The 25,687-nt window shown below is 45.3% G+C and overlaps 1 protein-coding gene across 1 annotated transcript in view; it reads right to left on the bottom strand.

Moving 5' to 3' along the window:
• Positions 1 to 3,750: 3,750 nt before the first annotated feature.
• LOC147679608 (2'-5'-oligoadenylate synthase 1-like) overlaps positions 3,751 to 25,687 on the bottom strand; it is a 132,860-nt gene continuing 110,923 nt past the window's right edge. The window contains exons 5-6 of the mRNA XM_086943181.1: positions 23,605 to 23,749; positions 3,751 to 5,006 (exon numbers count right to left, since the gene is read on the bottom strand). Of these exons, the coding sequence (XP_086799307.1) occupies positions 4,515 to 5,006; positions 23,605 to 23,749 (637 nt within the window). The 3' untranslated portion in view covers positions 3,751 to 4,514. The remainder of the gene's footprint in view (positions 5,007 to 23,604; positions 23,750 to 25,687) is intronic.

The following is a 25,687-nucleotide window of genomic DNA, read 5'->3' as shown; positions in this document are numbered from 1 at the left end:
TCTATGGTGACCATGAAGTCCCCGCCTTGCAATTGGGGAAGTACCTCTTGCAGGGAGGTCATCTTGAACTTTTGCGTCCTTATGAATTTGTTTAAGAACCTTAGATCCAGGATGGGTCTCATTGTTTCGTCTACCTTTGGTACCAGGAAGAATGTTGAGTACACACCCCTGTTCCTTTTTCTGTAAGGTACTGGTTCTATGGCCTGCTTTTGCAGGAGCTCTTTTGCTTCCTCTTGGAGGAGCTCTAGCTCTTTTCATGCTAGCACCCTTCTTTTCGGCTTTCTGTTCGTTGGTTTCCCTTCCAACTCTATGCAGTACCCGAACTGTATGATGTTGAGTACCCATTTGTCTGAGTTTATTCTTTTCCACTCCTGGAAGAAGTGCTTTAGTCTTCCCCCCAGTGGTCTTACATGCTCGCAGGTGTTTACTTCGCGTGACTCCTGTCTATTGTATTTGTGCTCCACCCTGGGAGTTTTTGCTTGGGTGGGCACATGGAGCTTGCTTAAGTCACTTAGAGGGCTGTTGTTGTCCCCCTCTCTTATTCTGACCACGTCAATTCCCTCTCCCGCAAAAGGACTGGCCTCTTGACTGGTACTGCCAGGACTGCTTCTGTTGCCCCTGCTGTGTCTGTGTGTCGACCTGGTGAGCTTGTTGGAACGCCTGGTGCGATGACGCTGGCTGGTTCCCTTCCCTTCCGTTAGGCCTCCGTGACGGGGTGCCTCTCTTAGTACTTCTGAACTGCAATGCCCCCATGGATCTTGCAGTCTCCTTATCCTTCTTCAGCTGGCTGAGCTTCTCATTCACTGGAGCCCCAAACAATGTCTCTCCGTTGAACGGGGTGTTCAGGATGTTGTGTTGCACTTCCGGCTTGAAGCCTGAAACCCTGAGCCAGGCTTGCCTTCTTTCCATGATGCCCATCATCATGAGATCATGAGTCTGCTGGCGGTGTCTGCTCCGTCCAGAGCGGTTTTGAGGCAAGAATTTGCCACATTCTTCCCCTCCTCGACAAGGTGTTCAGCTCTTTGCTTGAATTCCTGAGGCATGTTCTTTATTAACTGGCCCAGTTCTTCCAGGATCTGGTACTGGTGCCTGTTGAGCAGTGCGTTGGAATTTGTCATGCGCCAGTGCATTGCGGCATTCCGTTCAATTTTCCTCCCAACCAGGTCCATCCTTCTGCTTTCTTTGTCTGGGGGTGACCCAGAAGTCGTTGGCACATTGACCCTCTTCCTTGCCGTGGCTGCGATGATGAAGTCTGCTGAGACCGATCCCTGAATGTAGGGTGGGTCCTTGGAGGAGTGCTTATACTTTTTCTCCGTCCTGGGTGTGACGACTTTGCATGTTGCAGGCTCCTTGAAAGCCTCTCGCCCCTGTGCCATGACGCTTTCTAGCATGGGCAGGTACTGGCTCCTGGTTTGTGTGGAAAGCATTGTCTCTAGAAGGAAATCTGCCTTCTGCTTCTCTTTGTCGAGTTTTACTTTGAAAACTGCAGCTGCATTCCTGATGACTGTGTTGTAAACCCCAATGTCATCAGGCGGCGAAGGCCTCGAAGGATACGTGTCGACGCACTCCTCCGGGCTCTCGGTGTCGACGTCTTGCCAATCTATATCTTGAGTCTCCGAGGATGCAGACCCGTGGAGCGTCCTGCGGTCGTCGTCCCCTTCATATTCGTAGTAGGAGGCCTCTTCTTCTTCTGGTTCGTCGAACCCCTCGGCGCTCCCCGACTGTCCTTTGACGTCGTAGTCCTCCTCCTCCGTTATCTCAACAACCTGTGGCTTGGGTTTCGTCAGGATCAAGTAGTCTTTCATCCTGGCGTCGAATTCTTTCTTCTGCTGCAGGATGTTCTCCATCTCGGCCTCGAGCCGTCTCTTCTTTTTTTCCATTTCGGTAGCGTGGTCTGTGTCGAATGGTTCGACCGGTCTTTTCGGCTGATAGGTCAGTGCCGACCGGATCTTTGGAGTCGAGGGTTTCGGTGCCGAGCTGGCTTTCGGGTCCTTTGTTGGCACCAAAGTGCTCTTTGGGTCTTTTTCCCTCGGCGTCAAACGTTCCTTTTCGGGGACGTTCTTCGACGTCTTTTGCTGTTCTCCAGCTCTCGGCGCCGGGGAGTCCTTCTCAGAGGATCCACTGGGCCTGGGTGTAGCCGCAGATGCCGAAGCTTTCGGCGTCGGCGCTTTTGAGGATTTGCCCTCGTTTTTTCGAGAGTCAGGGTCTCTCGGGGTTTTAGGGGCCGTAGAGTCTCCTACCTTCTTAGGAGTCTTCGTGTTATCGGTCTCTACGACCGTGTAGCCGTCGTCTTCACCGGCGACGTTGTCCTCTTCTTCTGATGAGAGCCCCAGGTCTCGAAGGGACGGTGGCTGGCCCTTGCACTGCATGCTGGCATTGGCTATCCTCTGCCTCGCTCGAACTCGAAGAGTCTTCGGCGTGAAGGCGGAGCAGGTGTTGCAGTCCTTGCTCTCGTGGTCGACCGGTAGGCAAAGGTTGCAAACCGGGTGCTGGTCCTTCTGCGTGTACTTGTGTTGGCAGTTACAGCAGAATTTGAAAGGAGTGTTGTCCATCTTTTGCGTTCAGGGGCCCCCCTGAGCTTGCATTCTCCAATGGACATCGAAGTTCTTGAAGTTATTCTTCTTCTTCGTCGCCCTCTCCGATGATGTAGTCTCCTGTAGTCTTTCTAATATCTTTTCGTCCAAAATGTGTATTTTTCTTCTTTTTTCTCCAAAAATGTCTGGAGCCCTTTCGGGAACGATCCAGACCCAACCGCGGAAAAAAGAATCTGAAGATGGCGCCCAAGAGTGGGAGCTTCTGCAGGAAGCGTGCCGACGTCACCGGAAATACGCCAAAAGGTGGGACGTCGACGCCCACCTGGGCTCCGAAAAAAAAATAAAAGACTATGATTCCGGACCCAACTACCATACTGCGGAATAATGCACATCATAGTGAATCCAGAAAGATTCACGCTGCAAAACCTTTAGTGCTGAGTGTTAGATCTCACTGAGGAGATTGTAGGAATCAGTCTTAGTGGTCCCAGCGGTGGTGCTTTTGCACTGTGCACTAGTAGTAAGATGGAGGGGGTTGGGGTGGCAGGAGCACATGATCCCTGGTATTCTTTGTTATTGGCAGCCAAACAGGTTATTTTGAGCAATTGGGACACACCTCAATATGCATGAGACACCATTTATCCTCTTACATCTTGAACGTGGAAAGGATTACCCACAACGTGGCAAGAATAAGGTGACAATTTAACAAAACCTCCATGCAGGGATTCTAGAGCTCTGTTACGTCTGAAAAATGTGAGAGCTCTTCAGAGTAATTCTGTTGGACTCAGCTTATGACATCTAATGTGGTTGCCCAGTGTTGGCCACAGTGGTCCATAGGCTTCACACGTAGACAAGTATTGACATATGAATTTAATCAACTCACCTTGGAGTGAAGGATGAAAGGACGGAAAGATCTGTTTGTCTTCTGTTCTTCAGAGTGACGAAGGGTATCAGCTGGGGAGACGTTTGCATTTGATACCTTGGATTCTAGCACTGCTTGGTCTCAGTTGACTGAATGCTTTGCCCTGAAGAAATCTGCTGTGAGTGAAACAGCACTAGATAAAACATCTGTTGGCACAAGGGCATATCTAAAACAATCAAATAAAAAGACTTCCGAAACCACAATCTCAGCCTAGAATTTCTGTGTGCTTATAGAAACTGTGATACTTGTAGAATGAAGTAGAAACTCTGCTCAAGAAATAAACACACCAGTATGCAATTTTGTATAATATTTTACATTTTTTATCTTCAAACACACCGGATTTTGCAGAGTAAAATAATTCATAGGAATGAGCAGACACATCCCTTCCCTCGTGTCCTTACTTCTACAAGAGCCGTGCATAAACAGAGTATCATAAATATATATTCATAAGCTAACGACTGAATTGTCAAAGAAAATTCAGCAAAAAGGTATCTATTCAATTTAATATTTATGTAGGAGTTGTAGCAGAGCTTTGCTTTTCACTCTGTATTCTGGCACGAGGAATTCTGAAGTCGCACCAGGAAATGGAAGTCACCATTGAGAAAGTGTCTCCCTACAGTTTTCCTCAAGGTCCCATCTCTGTCTACTCTCTCATCCCTAGGTACACTGACGTCACTCGTCCCATAAAGAATCAACAATTGTTCTTTTTCTTTTCTGTTCTTTCTTGTTTCCCTCCCATTTTCGTTTTGCTTCCTCATTATTGGATTCGATTTAGGTAATCATATTCTTTAAAGGTTTTTAGATTTATTACAGAAAAACCTTATTCAGGCCTAATGCGCACAAGAACTGAAAACCTTGTACTTGATTGTAATAAATATTTCTAGCAGTGAATTTAATATCGTATCACGGATGGATAGTGTCGTCACACCTAAAATGTAATACGGGAATTCTATGCATACTTTTATAGAGACTGGCATAGAGCCATTTCTTACAGGGAGGCTCTCTTTTCTAGATATATTCATAATCTGAGGGTCATCCCACCTCTCTGCTGTCAGACCATATCACATTTGCCCCCCCAAGAGTCTCAGTAACAGGAATATGGTAAATTCGTTCTTGATATTGTAATACTTCAAGGAGTTGTGATTCTCCAGTTCACGGTCACTGTACAATAAGCGCTGCTTGCATGCTGGGACCTTAAGTCGCTCCTCAATTTTCTTCTTCAGATCCCCAATGCTAATATTTGTCTGGATCAGGAAAGTGTAGGTTTTGCCATCTGTGTTTCTCACAAAGAGGTTTATCTCTTGGAAGGCAGTTGTGAGAAGATTAACTGTGGTGTTGCAGAATAGATTGTAATCCGCCAGTGTATGACCATCCTCAAGTAGTCCACGGTCAGGTTCCAGTCCTTGAATGCAGAGACGTTGGTCATCAATGGAAATGCTCCATTTTTGCTGGATTTCTCCTTTGATCTGCGAGACAGTGACCCATGGACTTACACTCGTGGTCAGGAGTGATCCGGAAAGATTTCTCACTGATATCTTTATTGGTGTTTCAGGCTGCAAGAGGAAGGAGAGACACAAAAAGGCATTTAGCAATAGAAAGGCATAACATAAAAAATCTCGTAGTTCCCCCTGGAAGAAAGTGCATTCAAAAGAGTTTCCTAAATAAAAATAACAAAGAAAAGAGTCCATCGCAACCATAATCTGTTCTAGAATATCAATAATCCATAAAAGAATATTAAATGGCAGCGCATTAGAGATTTCTACATGAAAAGTCAAAGTGAGTGCCTCGTTAAGTAATGTTCTTTGAAGAATTATTCAGAATCTGTCATTAAAAGTGTCCCCTCTGAAAACAGTGTGTGTACTTGATAAGTCATGCATTGAAAGGATTGATGTGCCCCAAGCTGGATAACTCTTCATAGATCATCTTGGGGTGTTCCTCATAAAATCATCAGACAAATTCATTAAATAATCTATCATGAAAAATCTTGTGGTGCTCCTAATTTGAAAGGCATCCCCATAGAAATGTTGTACAAGTACAAGACACACTAACACAGCCTTGCATGCAGAAGTTGCAGCAGACCAATTACATGTAGATAAAATAAAGAGGCAGGACTAGAGTGGCGCTGATTTAGGCCTCGTTTAGAGCATGGGGGGGCTGCAAGTCCGCCTTTGCTGGACTGAGCATTCTACCTGCCATACGGAAACTTCATCTCTGGGCAGGTGAGGAATTTGACAGTAAGTACTTTCTCCCATATGGTCACTTTTCAGACTGGCCAGGGTTTGATTTTGAGATATTTAAAGCCCTGTCCCACATGCTCTAGGAGTTTCTCCCATCGCCTGGGGATATTGCACATTTCTTCCTTACTACCATTCATGGAGATCCTGGGCATTAAAAACACACACCTCGAAGCATGAATGGTCTCAACTCGGGCGACATTAAATAAGAAAAAAACAAATTGTACGTGGTTGGTTCACAGCACCTGCTGTCAACATTAAAAGCTTCACACAAACAAATGTTGGTTTGTGATGCAGGTATTAATATTATGTCCCACAAAGCCAAGACTCTCTGGGCCACATGTATCAAGTGTTTTTCCCGTTCGCAAACGAGCCAATTCACAGAATCGGCCCGTTTGTGAACGGGAAAAAGCCTTTTGGGATGTATCATCCCAAAAGGCATTCGCAAAATAGGGAATCGCAAAATATTGCGATTCCCTATTTTGCGAATGCATTTAAGGAATCGCAATTTGAGATTTCTTACGTGAAATGCAGGAAGCAAAAGAAATTTGCGACCTACTTTTAAGGAATCGCAAATTACCACCAACTTCAAGTTGGTGGTAATATGCGAATTCCATGAAAAAGTTACTTTTTTGCATTTTTCAAGGTGCCCTGTGGCGTACATACATGCCCTTAGGGCATGTATGTGCGCCACATGTGCACACATGCATATTCCAGAGGTGCAACATTGTGTCCATTTGGCACCCTTGAAATTGCATGGCAAATTTGCGGGTACCTATTGGGTCCTCGCAATTTGTGCATGCAATTCCCATTCTTCCCTATGGGCCTCTAGGCCCATAGGAATTAATGGAAAGCCATTCCTTATTTGCGACTCACAAATAAGGAATATGTGGGAATCGCAATTGTTATTGCGAAACCTATATATATTGCATTTTGCGATTCTATAAAAGCGAATCAGAAAAATTTTCTATTATGGAATCGCAAAATCCAATATTGATACATCTGGCCCTCTATATCTTGTTTGACTCTTCTTACTAGATGAGCAATCAAATCAATGGACACAAATGTAGTTTCTATTTAAAAATTCTTGGTAGGCTGCAGAATCTTTGCATAGATTATCACAACTCACTCTTTTTGGGAGACACCAAAATCATTATAGGAGGACTGCAGGAACTGCAGACCTAAGGGACTGGAATGGTGGTGGACGCTCCTCGTTAAGCTTACTCAGCTCCTGGTCCAAAGATCTGCATTGGTTACGTTGCTGCCTCATGAGCGAAAGAGCGCTCAGATGGAGGCACTCAACGATCCGGGTGATTCTAAGATTTAGCAGTAGCACAATGGTTGACCAGCAGGTCCAGCACCTGCAGATGCGAGGAGCTCATCTTTGACACTAGCTGCCTAATGATGCTATGAACTAATAAAACCTACCCATTTTGCTGCAGCTCGGGAAGCAGGCCTCTGATCACGCCTGTGACGCTTCGGGACCATTCGTGTTAGAAAATCTTGCCGGAAGTCCTCCTAGCGACTGGAAATGCGCAAGGGTACTACAAATCTCGCTCGAGCTCACCAACTCAACTTTTGCCAAATTCCGCCAGCTCTGCGAGCAGAATTACATTTTTCTCCCGGGACAAATTTTGACCTCTTTCTCTAGACAACAAGGCTTTTTGGTAACGGTATGTATTTTACATCTTATGGTTAAATAATCCTGACTTGGCTGAACAACTTTCTTTGTTTGTATCCCTGGCTCCCATTGACTCCCACAGCAAAGATCAACAAAATACAAAGAAATGATCTTTAAAAATGCTGTTGGTCAGCCCTAAAGATATCTGAGAGGCTTAAAAATGTGTGTTAAAAATTATAATTGAAATACATTTGATGGCACGCTCAGCATTATTGCAAGGGGCCATTGTTTACTTATCTCATTTAAAGATTGCTGCCTGGCATTGCTTGGATTGTTGCATGGCCTTAGAAACCTGCCTATTGTCCTATGCTATATGTTAGAGCTTCAAGTAGGTCTAGCTTTTTATCGAACATAAATTTGCACCATTCTTGGACTCATTTTTTTTACCATTACACGGATGCATTTAAAAATCACAACCAGGGAAGTCCCAATGGACAGAAAGCCACGACTGGCGGAAGTTATCTCACTTGAAGCCACCTGGTGCCATAAGCTAAACAAGCACACCAAGTCCTACACTGGTGCCCATGATACATATATTTTGTGGCTTGCAAAACTGTAGCTCATGCTGTACCTCTTTCAAAAGGGCAGCTTTGACTACAATTGCCTACATGGTAAGGACTTGATCCTAACTGGTATGAATTTCCGATTGCTAAATATGCACCCCGGTAAATACAGATACTGCCGCTTGCAGTATTTACCCAGTAAGCAATTACCATGGGATTCTGAGTTTCAAACCTCAGATAATAAGAAAATAACTAATTTCGCCACATACTGAGGTGCGCAAACGCATAAGAGAGTGAGGCCAAGAAAGGGATGCCACGAGAGCATAGACATCAGACTTAGAAAAGGGGGGAGAGATGGGGCTTGCCAGTTCCAGGTGGATAAGGAGACAGAAGAAGGTGCACTGGGAGGGGGCAGGCTGAAGAGAAAGGTCAAAAGGGAGTTGCAGTGACTTTTGCAACATTCACATTCTAAAAGGGTCCAAAACTGATAGTGTGCACCGTGAGGGGGGTGTGGCTCATGCAGCGCTATATTTAAAAATAAAAGGACAGGAGCGCTGCATAAATATGAGAGTTCTTAGAGGCAGTGCTGCTGCTGACTGTTCCTACCAGTCTCATTTGACCTTTGCACCCTGCTTTACTTATTTCAGTCAGCGATTTGTAGGAAGGTGATAAAAAAAGCTGGTATAAATGGAGCAGGATGACCAAGGTGACTGAAGTGCACCAAAGCTGTCAGCAGCAGGACTATCTCTGTTAAGTTACATCTGGTCATGTAACGATTCTTACTGGGACTTTAGAAATGGATCACTCCAGCCATGTTTTGTTTAATGCCAAGGAATTTATTATATTCAAGTTCTTCTTTGGATAATCAAAGCTTACCTGAATCAGTGTGAGCAACTATGGTATAGGCAACAACAGTACCAGCATTCCTTACACTTAGATCTGGTACATGCCTTGCAATAGCAGCTCAGCTGTCATTAGTGCAAAAAGTGCAGTGGCACCCAAAGTCGGAGGGGCTCACTACACCCTAAGTGTGTATGTTCTATAATACCCAAAAGAAGCCCTTTTTCCTATTTTAAACCATATTTTCAAGATATTATTGGGGAGAAACCCTGAATCCCTCTTGAGGAAAGAAAGCTCACTCCTAACCCTGCTTTGAGGGGTGTTAGTGGTGCAAGTGGGCAGTACAAGTGCTGGCAGAGGTAGGCACCAGTGGTACACGTAGGCTGCAGCCACTTAAGAAAACATTTTGGCACCTGCACATTTGGTTGTATTTATTTTTCCACATTAATCACTGGTCCAAGTGAAGTAAAAGGTGGGGGGGGATGGGTATATGTTGACATCTGTAAGATGCCCTGTTGATTCTCAGCTCTAAATGTAAGCTGAAGCCATCTTCTCTGTGGCATCCATTTTGTTAGCTATGTAATTATTTTGTCTTCACTGCTGCTTGCCCTTCTATTCTGCTTGAGTCATCAAATTTAGTTATCTCCTTCTGTACTGAGCCAAAGCAAAGCATGTGCTTAGAAAAAGCATGTAGCTGCTGAAATGCACCTGGTTAAAGATGTAACTGTCAACTACTTGTGGCTGCTGTAAGCAATTCAGTTCCCCCTCCCACTTTGCTGACTAAGTGATTACTCATCTGCCTATGTCTGGCTGTAACTATTTCTGTGAGGCCTGTACCTTCTATGTGTATCTACATGCTTACTCTGCAACAAACTCAGTATATAAGCACCATGGTCTGTGTATTCAAGCCACTACCTCCTGGAACACTTGAGGGTGTTGTATGGACGTGGCCTTACTCATGAGTGAATCAACTTGTTATTTAGAATTTCAACTTCAGTTGCAATCTCTATTTTGTTAGTCTAAGGACCAGTGGACAGAGAAGGGTGAACCCTACACCGATGTGCCCCTAAGAAAGGCACATTTCCACAGTTTAGCACCCCAGATGGGACCTCATCGGAGACGTGGCCATCCAAAGGAGTGGTCTTGATGGAAGAATGGAACCTTGCTGAGGAGACGTCCTGCATGAGGAGACCATTGTCTTTGCAGTCAAAGTGATTTTTCCGGATTTCTTGATCTGACCCTCCAGGTGGTGGCCGGTCCTGACTGAGGTTTCCTTTGGGGCAAGTATTTGCAGTGACCATTAGGTCGACCAAGAGATTGGCAGTTGGAGGTTGGAGACTTTTGTTTGGTAAGGTCGCTGAAGCAGCACTCTTGATTTGCTTGGCAAAGATTCTGGTTTTGTTTGTTTGTTTGTTTATCTGTTGCAATAGATAAAGGCAGGTAATGTGGAGATTTTTCTCTACTTTGGAAGATTTTTGAATAGTAGTATTTTACTACAATTTGGTAGCATGCCTGCTCCTAGCAGACTTCGTAGGTTGTGTTGCTGGCTTGGAAGTACCAAAATGGATTTAGAAAGAAGTCAGCCGGCTCCCCCAAAGGGGACACCTAATAGGCATATGTTCTTTATATACAGTATTTTCTTCCATAACTCGACAAGATATGTTTGATTGTGTATGAATGTGGGAGAAAGAAGTGCAAGAGAGAGTGAGGAAAGAAGAAGCTACAACAGAAAATATATCAAAAAGCATTGGAATTGAAAAATAAGTAAATTAAGGAAATAAAAGAAAAAGAAGATAGGGAGCACCATTTAGAGGTAACTGGCTAGTACCCTATTAGGCACCCTATTTATCCCATACTTAATAAACCTCAAGATGATTCCATCTTGTTAGATAGACCTTCACCCCCAGATAAATTCCATAGTGCCCCTGAGAAGGAGGTTTCTGACGAGGATCATTTGTCTTCAGATGAAGAAGATAAAGCTAAGCAAGGTGGGCAGCTAATTTGCTCTACTTTGCCCAAGTAAGAGACAGATAAATTACAGGACATTGCCAGAGAGGAAGCGCGTCGGACTACTACAGTGACGGTCCACACAGTTATAGTTCAGACTTGGAAAAACGCCAAACAGTTATTTTTTTTAGAAACATTTTTTGGGGAGGTAATATATGGTTGGCGGCATAATTCTTAAGAAACCGAGCCAGATGATATCAGTATAGATTATAAACAGTTAGTAGATGGGACTTTCCTTTTTTAAAACTTACCTGATATGATTAGGCGAGTGGTAAAATTACGAGATGAAACATTGCATTTACGAAAAGAGAAAGAGTTAGCTAGAAAAATAACATTGTAGAAATAGCTCCATCTAAGACAAAGGGAGTAGATGCTTCAGTAGATCGGAACAAATCTAGTAGTAGTGAAGATGTTATGAAACCAATGCGTGAATCAGCACCTCTGTATGTTCCCCCAATGGGAGTGGGAATGGATGAGGATAAAACCTCAGATGATGCAAAGGGATATTTTATTTATAATTGGGTCAATACCCCTTGGAATAGAGCAGATGTTATGGCTCTTAAAGCTGCTTTGCCTGATCCGCGGAAAAATATGGCCGCTTTTTATGACGAAGTGGAAGTAGCTTATAGCTCCTGCACTATGACCCTGCCAGATATTTATATGTTTTTTGGACTTATTTTGTCCCCTTGATATGGGGAGAACAATTTGGAAGGTAGACAATATTGCAGCTTATGGTGATACATGGGTGTAGTTAGATGAATTACATGTGGCTAGAGAGCCTGCTCAGAAACCGCAACAGGTAATATTAGATCTTCCCAAAGCTATTGTAACTAAGTTGAAAACTCTCATACCCCCATAGAAAATAGATAGGACAACATTAGCGTCCTGTAACAAGAAAAAGGATGAGTTAGTTCTGATTTCTTTCCAAGATTTGAAGAGACATTCAATGATTTTAGGGGTCAGTTATTGGCCAATGATACGGGTAAGTATTTGTTTGTTGATAAATTTGTTACTAACATGTTGCCAGAAATAGCTAGTTGCCTAAAGGCCAGCGAGGGTTCATGGACTAAGTCTTCCCATATCTCCCTTTTGACTATAGCCCAGTATTATGAGCGCCAGGAATTGGAAGCAAAAGGCAGGGATGATAAGAAGGTTAAGGAGTTAAAGACAAAGGTTATGTTGGCTCAAGTATATGGTCCACCATTTTGGGGAGGTGGAAGAGGTGGAAATGCAATGTATACACCTGGGGTGCCCCCTCTCGAGCAAATGTGTCCCCTGATCAGTGTGCTTATTGTACAAGTTACTTACCTTTGGTAACGATGTATCTGGTAGAGACATAGTCTAGCCGCAGATTCCTTAACTTAGAATATCCCCAGGGGTCAGACTAGACCTGGAAAATTTTGCGCAGCAGCACCTCTGCGCGCCAGAGGGCGGTGCCACACGGCTCCGCCCTGACGTCGTCCATGGACGTGACATCAGCAGAGCCATATATGCCCCCTCCCGGCGCGCCGACATCATTTTTCGTCAGAAGACTTTTCCACGTCAGAACGCAAAGCCACCACCAAAAACTGTGGAAATATGGGAACAGTGTGCAGAAGAAGAAAAAAACAAGGTATGGTGAAAAAACATCACCATAGAAAGACAGTGCCAGGCACCGTATATTGTAAACTGAGGGAGGGAAAAGAACAGAGCACCACTCTGGGAGAGACCCTCTCAATTGTTAAGTCCGAAACCTCCCCCGGGGGCAAAAGAAGATGCAGAGCATAGGCTGGATTGAACCCTTGGCCTAGGGGAGCCTGTGCCACCAGAGACACAAGACTCGCCATTGAGCCATAAATCCTTGGTGAACCATCACAGCAGCCGGCAGAAAAGCTCCAACCACAATATATGACAGTGAAGGACAGCTAGTCCAGAATCCAGGAGAAAGGACAAACTACCATAAAGTGTCACCCAAAAGGAGACGTCAGAACCGAATATTGGACCTGCCGAATGCAGCATTGTCGGAGACTGCAACCACTAGAGTGCAGGGGAGGCAAGAGACCTTAAGCCGTTGAAAAAGATAGAAGCGAAGAATTAGACTCACTTCGGACAACCCAGGGTAAGGGTTGTACAGGACACATAGCATGCATATGAGCATACCATCCAATCACAAGAATGGGCAGAGCAGAGCCACGAAACAGAATGTAGCCTCGTAAGTCGGAGTGAAGCGACAACGTCACCCCGTGGAGGAATAAAGCCACCCAAAAAGAGGCGAAGGCAAGAAGCCCAACCTGAAAAGGTTGTCCCAGGACAAGGAGGACGGGCGGGCGTTAAGGAATCTGCGGCTAGACTATGTCTCTACCAGATACCTTATTACCGAAGGCAAGTAACTTGTACATCTGATAGAGACGTCTATTCGCAGATTCCTTAACTTAGAATAGATACCAAAGCCATACCCTTAGAGGAGGGGAACTGCAACAAAACCCGACTAAGGTCCAGAAAGAACCTAGCCATCAATAACATGATCAAAAGAGTGTCGTCAACCAAAGGACGAGACACAGTGGGGACAAAAATGACAGCGCAGCCAAACACCAGACCCCTATGCCCAGAAGAGAGCAGGAATCAAGGGGAGGCTAGGGCACCACAGCCTATCCTGAATAACACAAAAAAACACATGTAGAGGGGATGAGAGAAGGAAAACACCAAGCCAGAACGCTTGTGCCTGATTGAAAAAAATGCCGAACTTCAAAAGAAGACAAAGAGGCATGAAGGATCCACAGGATCCAAGGTGTCAACAAGAAGCCAGAGCTAGCCCCAGCTAAATAACTCGAACAGCGTACAACACTGTTGAACCTGCTCCCATAAAGATACGAAGGCAACAGGATACTGACCCCTGCTCAGCACCGGCCGATATGGAAGAAAAACACACCCAGTAAGAAACTGGCATGAAAAGAGAGTTCAGCACCTCACAGGGAATAGAACTGAAGCTTGTGGTGTGAAAGAACCGCAGGATGCTGCAGTCGACAAAGCCAACCCAAAGGACTGGTTAAGTGGTATGGTGGAGAGAACACGTAGCGCCCCCACATGAACCACAGAGGAAGAGTACTGTGGAGATCGTTGCCAGTCAGACATGTGGAGAGCATTGAAAGGATGCCCATATGCAGCCCGAAAGACGCTGATACACGGCTAGAAGGAACACCAGGAAGCAAGACAGCAGGTACATCTGAGATGCGTCCAATAGCAAGAAGGCAACGGGCCGCACAAGCCATAAGGAAGAACATGGCACAGAAACAGCCTTAAGAAGATGCTGAAACCAGGCCAAACCAAGGCATTAGGTTACGCTCAAAAGTACCCGCAGTTATACAGAAAGTGGAACTAGTCCAGGCAATAAGCAGCGTCCGCCGTCAGTCCAGAGAGAACAGTTCCCTCGCAGGACAATATAGAAGAAAAGACAAGCCTAACAAGGGAGTACTTAGGACCAACTCACGGGTCCTAGACGCCAGGAAGAGCAGAGTTCAAGGAGAGCCGGCTCCACGAGTCCATCACATTTAAGAATGCCAGTGGAACGTAGAAATCCCTGCGGGAAAACAGCAGAGAAGTGGAGAAAACTGCTGGGGAATAAGCCTAAAAGGCCATAACAACCTACAACATAGAGGTCCACTGCAACTCCCTACTTGGGAGAACAACCAAGAAGGGTCTGGCACCAAAAATCAGACCATTAGACAACAGCAGGATACTAGGCCATGTGAGGTAGATCCCACACAGCATAGACCTAGACCCGGAGTCTAAGCACTATACCTCCTTGTACTGGGTTCCGCAGGGTCGTATCGCTCTATTTTCTAGAGCGATACGACCCTGCGGAACCCAGTAAAAGGAGGTATATGAGTCTCATAGGGCTACCCACAATGACAACTCCACAGGAGCGTACAAAGGCAAAGGCAGACACCTGCCACCAGCCAATACCCCACATAGGGCAAGGGTCAACCCCTAGCAAGAAGGGGGTCCTCTTGGCAAAACAGACAGTCAGAGGACTTGAAAACAAAAACAACCCAGCCATACGGCTATACAGAGGCACCAACCTGTCTCTGATAAAAAGTGGTCCTAAAGGAATACCGCAACAAAGACGAAAAGTCAGTCAGTCAGTGGCACAGCAGAATTACGGTAGCCCTGACAGAAGCTTGGAGATCGCGTGGAACCAAAAAGGTCTATTCCGTTAAATGGCATGTCTTGGAGGCTCTCCGGAATATTATCAGGGAAGCGGCTGTCACGCATCCAGGCATGACGGCGCAAAGCCACCGCCCGTGCAAGAGCACAGCCCACAGATTCTGTGGTATCCAGGGAGGAGCGTATTGTAAAATGAGCCATTTCCTTGCCGTGAAGGACAAGACGGAGTAACTCAATCAATCAATCAATCAATCAATCATGACATTTGTATAGCGCGCTACTCACCCGGAAGAGTCTCAAGGCGCTGGGGGAGAGGGGTCCGTTACTGCTCGAAAAGCCAGGTCTTGAGTTGCTTCCTGAAGGAGAGATGGTCCTGGGTTAGCCGAAGGTGGATGGGGAGGGAGTTCCATGTCTTGGCTGCCAGGTAGGAGAAGGATCTTCCACCGGCGGTGGCTCTGCGGATGCGTGGAATGACGGCGAGGGCGAGGCTGGTCGACAGTAGCTGGCGGGTGGGCGGGCAGAAGGTCAGGCGGTTGTTGAGGTACTTGGGGCCCAGGTCGTGGAGAGCCTTGTGTGCGTGGGTGAGGAGTCTGAACGTGATCCTCTTGCTGACGGGGAGCCAGTGCAGGTCTCTCAGGTGGCCGGAGATGTGGCTGTGACGGGGGATGTCCAGGACGAGTCGTGCGGAGGCGTTCTGGATGCGTTGGAGTCTTTTCTGAAGTTTGGCAGTGGTTCCGGCGTAGAGGGTAGTCCAGTCGCTGGTGACGAGTGCCTGGGTGACGGTTTTCCTGGTTTCGGTGGGGATCCACCGGAAGATCTTTCGGAGCATGCGCAGGGTGTTGAAGCACGATGATGAGACGGCGTTGACTTGTCTGGTCATCGAGAGGGAGGAGTCCAGGATGAAGCCCAGGTTACGTGCGTGGTCCATTGGCTTGGGAGTGATGCCCAGGGCAGGGGGCCACCAGGAGTCGTCCCAGGCGGAGGGAGATGATCCCAGGAAGAGGACTTCCGTCTTGTCTGAGTTCAGTTTCAGGCAGCTGTTCTTCATCCACTCGGCGACGTCTTTCATCCCTTCGTGTAGGCTGGTTCTGGCGGTGGCTGGGTCGTTGGTGAGGGAGAGGATCAGCTGGGTGTCGTCGGCGTAGGAGATGATGTTGAGGTTGTGTTGGCGTGCGATGGCTGCGAGGGGGCTCATGTAGACGTTGAAGAGGGTGGGGCTGAGTGATGATCCCTGTGGTACGCCGCAGATGACTTCGGGGAAGTAGGCTAGTCATGGAGGCCCATAGTGCGGAGGACGCACGTGCAAACACGCATGTAGTATTTCAAGGGGCGATGGCCATGCTAGAAGAAGCAAAAAGCTGTCTTTCACATGTTCCCAGCCACCGGGATGCACCTGGTTAAAGATGTAACTGTCGACTACTTGTGGCTGCTGTAAGCAGTTCTGTTCCCCCTCCCACTTTGCTGAGTAAGTTATTACTCATCTGCCCATGTCGGGCTGGAACTATTTCTGTGAAGGCCTGTACCTTTTATTTGTATCTACATGCTTACTCTGCAACAAACTCAGTTTATAAGCACCATGGTCTGTGTATTCAAGCCACTACCTCCTGGAACACTCGAGGGTGTTGTATGGACGTGGTCTCACTCATGAGTGAATAAACTTGTTATTTTGAATTTCAGCTTCAGTGTCAATCTCTATTTTGTACAGAGAAGGGTGAACCCTGCACCGCTGTGCCCCTAAAAAAGGCACATTTCTGTGCTATCAGGGTTTTTTCGTTTTTAGTACTTTGTGTATGTGTAGAAAAGTAGGATCTGCTTCTATGGTTACTCCCATTTTTTGCCTGATGCTAAGCTGTTTTTGACTAGTCGGACTGAGATCCTGCTTTCTCCTCAATTGTGATGTTCAGTCTTTAAGTACGTCCCAAATTGGATACTGGAATATCCTTATAAGTCCCTATTATATGGTACCAAGGTACCGAGGGCATAGGTCCTCCAGAGGTCCCCATGGGCAGAAGCATGCATTAAGCCACCCAGGGGAGACCATTCAAACTGTAACTACAAGCCTGCCATTGCTGCCTGGGTAAGCTGGGGCTAGCGCCACTTACTAAAGATCTAGCTTTCCTATATCTAGGGTCACTGCACTTAAAACCTATAACTCACCCCTATAGCAGGATTTTGCAATTGTGAAGGAAGGGTGCTTGGTTCTAAGTGTGAGGTTGCCCCTGCATGAGCAGGACACCCCTAAAGCCGAAGTTGTGCATTTTCTCGGGTTGTAAGTGAAGCAGTCATATACCATATAGAGGGGCACCACATAATTACGTGATGACCATCTCGAAACTGGCTGCAACTAATCCTATCATGTTTGGTATCAAACATGTTGAAATATACCCTAAACGTTGTGGGAGGCTTTATTCCAAGCACTGGAAGTGCCCTCCGTTAGGCTCTTCATGTCCTCAGTACCAGTCTTACAAACTCGGTCAGCACAAAATGGTTGCTGCCGACCAAAGCCATGATTCCGCCCTCCTGCTGCTGAGCCAAGCACAAGCAGGGGAAGGCAGAACAATAGGCATCCTGTCACAGGGAGGTGTGACCACCTCTCAGACAGGATCTAGTGTATTGGGGCAAGGTTGGTGCGCTTGCCAGCACCACTCAGCCTGCATGGGGGGCACATTTGGTGTCCCCATGCATAGTCCAGTTCAAACCAGTCCTGGGAGCTGTTGGCTTCCGCCTTGGCACGAAACTGGACAAAGGACATGGGAGTAACCTCCCCACTGTCCAGCCCCTCCCCTGGGAGGGTACCCTGAATCGCTCCAACGCTATTTACTCTGATTTCTATGCAAAGTATTGTGTGCATTGTGCATTTCTCCTGCTAGGAGAAATCCCTATTCATGTTAGAGAGTATTATATAATAAATACATATTTTTATAAAATCTTGTGTGGTTCTTTTTTTCTTAATCAATAAATATAAGATTGTGTTCTGGTAAAACAAACTGCTTTACACTCCTGGACTAAGCCTAAAGGCTGCCCTCTACATCTACCACTTGAAGAGCTCTTTATTGTTGTCTAACACCTTCTAAATCACCTTAAGGGTTGTCTGGACTTGTGCAGTGTGTCCAATTACATAAGTGTACATCATATACCAGGCCAGCATCTCACATATAGTAACAACAGATTGAGATAGAAAAGTATCTCTGGAGACGGACCAGTGTTCCTGGTGTAAACGTTTAAAGTTATGACCGGTGGAGGAGGAAGATTTATGCAGGAGACCAACAACTAACAAGCTCAAGCTAGGCGAGTCCAGTCTGCTCATCAAGAGTGCGTCAATATTTTGGCAGTTTGCAAGGTAAGGTGAAGACAGTACTTTCTAATTTCTAATTTTAAGTAATTGGATCCATGGACAGTCCAGCCAGCTTGGTAATGGACAACACCTGGGAGTAGGGGCAGGGGTAGAGGCTGGACATAGTGTGCAATAGTTTGGACTTGGCCCAGTCTTGCCCCAGTCATCCCCTCTCTGAAGCCTGTTAGGGGTTGCTCTCACTAGCATCACTAGTGCAAAATAGTCTGCTGGCTTATCCCTGCTCTCAGGCTATTGTAAGCGGGCAGTCAGCCACCCCAGAGACTGGCTGTGTCTACTGCACATGCATATATGCTGCCTTACTCTGCTGCTAGTTGCTGCCTGTAGACATTGAGTGTTGGATTCTGGAGCAGCTGACCATAAAATTCAGCCTCTTCTGTCTCTCTCTCTCTCTCATGGCTTGAAGGTTTGAGATACACTGTGGTCATTTTGATTTTGATTCAGACGATGAATATGATAATGAGCAAGAAAGTTTGTGCTTACATACAGTCCACCAGCGGCGGCTCCTCCGCCAAGGTGGATAGGCGTCGCCCCCCGGCATTTGGAGCAGTGGATAAAGGAAAAATAAAATGATAACAACATGTTATTATCAATTTATTTTTCTAGTTTACGGGGTGAGGCGGGACTTAGCTGTGTCACAGCCAGCAAGGGGAGGAGTGGTTGACACTTAAGTGCACATGAATGTTTGGCCAGCCGCCTTGGGCCAGCTAATCATGCGCGCTTTGCATGTTCCCCACCAGGCTTTAATACACAGCCTGGTGAGGAACATGCAGAGGCTCCCACTGCCTGTCTGAGGGCTGAACCTCAATGCTCAGACCTATCACAATGCTACATTGCAGCATTGTGATTGGCTACGGGAGCCTGCTTGTGCTTCCTGCTTCAAGAAGAAGAAACAGAAGAGGATGACATGAGGCGGTGATCTAGGAGCAAGGTAAGTGCAGGCCATGCAGTTAATGTTAATACAGCACTGAATGTTTCTGTGTGGCCCCATATATAAAGCAATGAGCTGAAGGCTACCATCTTTCCTATATAGGATAATGTGGAAACAGGCATGGCATTTGCACTTTCAACACTGAAAATGGAGATGGAGATGGAGATGGTGATGTGTGGTTTACTTCCGGCCTTGGGACAATGTGGGATCTGGATAGGCAAAAGACACATTAAATACTAGGCTAATGTGCAAGATGTTATCAGGAAAGCATCTAGTCTGGTGGAATGCTCTCCTTTGTGACACCTGAAACCAAGTGCCTTGAGGTGATCAGTATCTTGCACCCACTGTGGGATGCAGTGAAATAGCCTGACACCTACAGCAGATTCCTGGTACAATGAGCATCTCTCGTCTATTAAATACCCCCAGGTATATTGAGCAGTGCTGGAATATTTGAATAGCACTCCTAGCACTAGCGGCTGGCATGTACTGAGGATGGTGAGCAGGGGGACAAAAACAAAATGAATACACTTACCTTCCTGCGTGACGCAATGCCCTCTTCCGGTCTTCTCTGAAGGCAGGCTCCAACGCTGGACCCAGCCAACTCCCCTTACCAATTGTGGCGCTACTCTCACCAGCGTGAGAGTAACGCCAGGATTAGAGGAAGCTGCCTCCCTCAGCACTCTTAAGAGTACTGGAGGCCTGCGCTTTCTCTAACCCAGCTGTCTAAGGAAGTTAGGTTAGAGAAGTTTAAAATGTGCATGTCTGGCTGGCAGCGCAAGATGGCCAGCCAAGGAGATACGCGCATTTTAAAGCACACAGCTGACTGATGCCACTCTGCAGCACTGGCCCGACCCGTCCTGGCACTCAGTTCGAGACGTGTCGGTTGCTGACACATGAAATGGTAATAAATAAACTTCAGTACCATTTTATTTTTCAGCTCCGGCCTGGGACTTTTCTTTGTGGGGCGAGGCTCCTCCACTCAAATAGAGGAGCCGCCCCTGAGTAGGTTGGAATCTTATGCATCATATTAAAGCTTTGTTTTAAACACTGGCTGTACATTAGCATACTGTTCGTATATGTTTTGAAAGTGTCCTACATACAATATGATGGCAGCACCCATTCATATAATGACTTTAGTACTGTTGGTATTGGCTTTTCTGGAAAAGTCGTTTTGATTGGCAGTTAGCTGGCACAGGGAGAGTGGAAGGCACTATAAAGCTTATTTAGAGACCGGTGGGCAGTCCCTGCCAGGTCAGCGGAAAGATGTCCTTTGCTCCCTGGGCAGAAGATCGCCTGCCCTACTTAGTGATCCCCACCTTCCCGGAAAGGATCTTTGTGCCTTTAGCGCACCACACGACTCTGCAGAGAAGCTTTTCCGAGTGGATGTCACGTTGAATGTGCTCACTTGGCAAAGTATTGTGTTTTTCAAAAATGAACACCCAAAGTTGGAATTTGCTATTTTTTCAACTGTGTTTCAAATGCGTCCCTTTACCCCTGCTTATCTATCTTTGCGTGCATCATAATTTATTCTTCTGTTCTACCCTGCTTTCTTCCTCATAGTATTCTATCTGTCCCTCGTAGCTTTCCTAACTTCATATTTTTTGGTTCTGCCTTTCGTTCTCTACTTCTTTCATTCTCTTTTTCTTTCTTTCCCGTTGGTTATTCCTTTTCTTTTCTTTTCTTCCACTCTTGTTTTTACTTTCTCAGATTTAAACATTTTCCTACCCCTTTTGCTTGCTCTTTATGTCTATGTCTTTTCTTTCCATCTCTATTCATTTCCATCCCCTCCCAATTCCTCTAACTCATTTCTTACCTTTTTGCAGGTTTTATTTTTCCAGTCTACCCTTTTCTAACATCCTGTCACACTCTACAATGTCTTATATATTTTTCTCCCTTTTTATTTCTCTACTCCCTTTCATTCCCCTACATGCTTCTATTTTTTCTCTTTCTTTTAACAAATCTTCCTTCTATCCTTTCGTTTTTCTCCCCTTTCTTTCTTTTTTCTCCCCTTTTATTTGTCACTCTATGTTGCCCACTTTGCAACTTCTCTACTTACTCTATTCACCTTTCCTCTCCCTTTTTCTCCCTTTCTTCTCCATTTTCTATTCTTCCGTGCATTTTTCTCCTTGTTCCCTTTCTGCCAGCTCTCATTCTCTCTTCACCTTTCTCTTTCTTCTGTTTTGTTTCAGTTTTCCTTTATTTTTTGTTTTTCTTCTTTCTTCCCAATTTTTTCCTTAATTCACTTAACTTTCTTCCAATTTCTCTGTACCTTTCTTTCTTTCTCTTTCTTTCTTCCTTTCCTTCTACTTTCTTTTTTTTCTTTCCCTTTCTCTGTAGCTATCGAACTTTCCTTATTTTTCTTTGTTTGTTTCCCTTTCTCTATACATATTTTACTTCTTCATTCTCTTCACCTTTCTTTCTTTCACTGTACTTTTTATATTCATTCCTCCATTTTCTTTTTCTCTCTACATTTTCATCCAATTTTCCTTCCTTCCTTTTTGCTTTCTTTAATTATTTCTTTCTTTCATCCTTTCTTTCTGTCTATCTCTTTCTTTCATTGTCTCATCTTTCCTAATTTTTCTTTTTCCTCACCAAATTTCCTTTTTCTCACCTCTTTTCTTTTTCTTCTATTCCTTCCTTTCTCTGGATTTTCCAGTTTAACTCTCCCTTACCTTTCAACTTTTTCATCACTACTTTTTTCTGTCACTATACTGCTTTGACAGCCCTCATCTCCATCCCTCAGTGCTGTCATGCTATTTTCCTGGTGTTTTATAATAGCCTGCACACAGAAGTGGGTCATAAAGAAAGGTTTTAGTGTGACCCATTTTATTAGCTCTGTGGAAGCAACACTAGAGCTGCTTGGTTGACTGGTATTCGCTATGCCCATCAAAATGTCCTGGTCCTCTGTGAATGTGGGGGCAAGCTGCCTCCTTAACTACCCTCAAGCTGCGCCACTGACAGTAATCTTGTCGTGGCATCACCGGATCTTTGGTGAGTTACACTCGCTGCGAGGGTACAAGCAGGAGCACCTTCCTGAGCATATTTTTATGTTTGTTCACTTCTTTGACAAAGACGTTTGTCTGTGAATCGAACAAGAGTCCCCAGTTGAACATCCCATCATTTCTTGCTGTTTGTACCATTGGCTAAGTGAATTAAGAATAGCATATTTTGACTAGTTCCACTTCCCACCTGCATCTCAGGGTGGTATAACCTAAAAATGTTTCATTTATCCACTTGTAAATGCGGTTCAGGCAGTCTGTCCTGCACTTCTCCTAGATCACTCATTGTCCCTCTGGTCCAAGCGGATCTGCAGGCTATCTGCAAACATTTGCAAGATTATGCAGTGCAAAGGGATCAGTGCAAACCACCCACACACATCAAACTGTTATTGGGGTAGAAAAACCAGCAGTGGTGAAGCACCCGTGGCTGAATCACAACTGTAGACCAAGATCGGCAATGCCCCTGTAGGCCATGTAGTTGGCACACAATGCACTGCACTGTACAAATACCAAGTACCAATACAGTATAAGCAGCACGAACACAATAAGAGACTGCTGCCAGAAGCCCCTATCTGCAGAGCACCAGGGCAGCCTGGCTGGGGCACTGTAATAGTATAGCCTCATGCCCCGTCAGACCAGGATACAATGGCAGGGGCCAATAATAGGGAAAATCCCGTAGCTATTTCCCCATTATTGTCATACTCCTTGCAACAGGAGGGGCACTGGTTTATGAAGCCCATCTGCCACAGAGGAGAAGGGCCTGGAGGATCACACCGGAGAGGAAAGTTGCCAGGTATGTTTTTCTAGGCCAACCTTTTGACTTAAATGCTGCGGTACCAGGCTATCATAGACAGAATATCATTTGACATAAATGTTGCATCCTGAATATTGCTTACCAAAATATCAACACATTAAAGTTAATAACAGAAAACATACAATCAAATAAAGTGTGTGTGAGAGAGAGAGGGAGTGGTTGAGAGAGAGACAAACATGTAAAACATTATTGCCTTTCTCAGGTCACTGCAATGGTGTTTAGTGTATTACTAAATAACTTATTCATCCTAAACTGTAATGAGCATGTTTATTTCTTTTGTGAGACTATATTCTGTTTGATTATTATGGGCCATGTTTTGTCCTGCACCATTGATATTCTAAAGTGCTCTAACACATGGTGCCATTCAGGCTGTAGACAACATAATGAGAATAAATAACAAAATCTGAAGTGATGCTTGTAAGTGTTGCCTTATAATAGATCATTTAAGAGTACTGGTTGTGGAGACTAGTTAGGGGTCAGTGGCTATAGAGGGCAGAGCCTTAGAGTAACGCCATTAAGGGGTTGTATAGAAGAACCAGCTGTGCGATACTGTGCAGTCACAAAATGTCTCATCATTTCCCTTCTTGAAGGACACTTGCTTTCCACCCAATGTAAGGTATCTGGAAGCTGGATTAGAGGAGACTTACTGGCACATTCCAAGGCTGGATTGGTCCTAGGCCGTTCTTACAACACGCTGACCGCAGACACTCTTCAGCCTTCGCAGCCACCAGATCCCAGCGCTTCCCTTCCCCCACAATGAAGGTTGGGTCTGCGGGGTCCAGGATCACAGGTCTACCAAAGGCAAACAAACACAACATTTCTGTGTGAACAACTAGCAAAATCTCTTTTGCTGCCAAAAATAGGCACATTTATCACAAAGTGGGATTGAGACGGACCAACAGAAGTTCAGTGTTAAATATAGATACAAGCAATGACCAGTAAACAAGAGAGTGAATAAGGCAGACTGAAGGTATTATTCAGAGTTTGGGAGTTGCGGGAGAGCTGCAAAGACAGGTAGATGTCACATCTCCTCTATTTATTTTGACTGTATACTTGGCTAAACACTCTAAATAGGGCAGATAGAACATCCACTATTGCTCGGAAGATGTCCTTCATCCGCAACACTCTAAATAATCCCTTAAGAATCATATATAGACAGACACAGAGGTCAAGACATACAGTGATAGAAGTTTATACCAAGAGTGATATATATAGTGCAAAAACAGAGACAGACACTCACACAGGAACAGTCAGAGTGTTAGACAAATCACTGACACGGAACTAGAGGAAGCATATCAATTTTGTGATATCTAAAGAAACATGTCTGGGATACTGCTGGCACCACAACACTGTTCAATGATATAGGTAAACATCTAGAGTAAAATGTTCTGATGCAAGTGTTATTAACAAGAGCCACTGAGGAAGTAACATGCAGGTAGTGTTTGATTAACCGTTCTCTGGGTCTCGTAACAGTTAGTAGTTACTGGGAAGTATCCCTGCTGATTACTATCATTTACCACTGGTTTTTCAGGCCTCAGATACTATTAAACTTCAGGTAGGAAGTACAGGTACTCCTATTTAAGCACTCCCTGACGTGTTGGAGCATATGGAACAAACATACTGTATGAAACATTTTATTAAACTAATTAAAATCAATGTCCAGTCAGAGCTATATCTTTAAAATTTGATGGAATTTGTTTATTTATTGGAAAACCTAGAGCAGGTAAATTATACAGTCCCCACGACCAGGCCGAGAACTTATAAACCCCGACCGGCCCCAAAACAAGAAGTCTGGTTCACTGGGGATCTCAGACAACAAAAAAAGACCATGAGAAAGTTAGAGAAAAAATGGAGAGTCACACACAAGGCAGACGATAAGGAGGACTTTAAGAGGTCGTTTAAAAATTACCATAAAGCAATCCGTGCTGCTAGAAAACAACATATAGCAGTCCAATTATCATCTGCCGGTTCTAACGTAAAAACCCTGTATAAAATTCTACAGACGTTCACCAAGCCCACTGCCTGTGACACTGAGGGGATCGAATCCCAAGAACTCTGTGATAACATTTCACTGTTTTTTGTAAGGAAAATCGACGCCATCTATAATAAGATACTAGCGTCGAACTCCATCTCTAACAATCCAGTAACAACTGACTGTCGAATCCAGCTACATACTATGACTACAGATAATGAGGCTAAGAAGCTTACCGTCTTCCCACCCATCTCTATTGAAAAGTTGACTGTTCTTGTCACGCAAACAAAGAGTGGGTGCCCGACTGACATCATCCCAGCACGTATTATGCCACTCCTGCTGGACGATCTGGGGGTTGGAATACGGCATGTAGTCAATTTGTCCTTGTGTACTGGGGAAGTCCCTTTAGACTGGAAACAGGCTCTTGTGAGACCTCTGCGCAAAAACAATTCGATCCCCTGGTCTGATTTGACAAATCTGAGACCGATCTCTCTTCTCCCTTTTATAGGGAAGCTTGCTGAGAGACATGTGAATCAGTATTTGTCAAAATTCATTGAACACGCGGGTGGACTCGACTCCTCCCAGTCGGGTTTCAGGCCCAGGCACAGTACTGAGACCGCCTTGCTGTCCGTCGCTGACAATCTTCAGATGCTACAGGACAAGGGCTATTCCGTTGTCCTGGTGCTTCTAGATTTGTCAGCGGCATTTGACACTGTGTCACACAACATCATGACCTCCAGACTAGTTGACATCGGTCT

This window comes from Lissotriton vulgaris, chromosome 11, assembly GCF_964263255.1.
Source record: "Lissotriton vulgaris chromosome 11, aLisVul1.2, whole genome shotgun sequence".
In the NCBI taxonomy this organism is placed as follows: domain Eukaryota; kingdom Metazoa; phylum Chordata; class Amphibia; order Caudata; family Salamandridae; genus Lissotriton; species Lissotriton vulgaris.
This window is presented reverse-complemented; position numbering and strand designations above follow the sequence as displayed.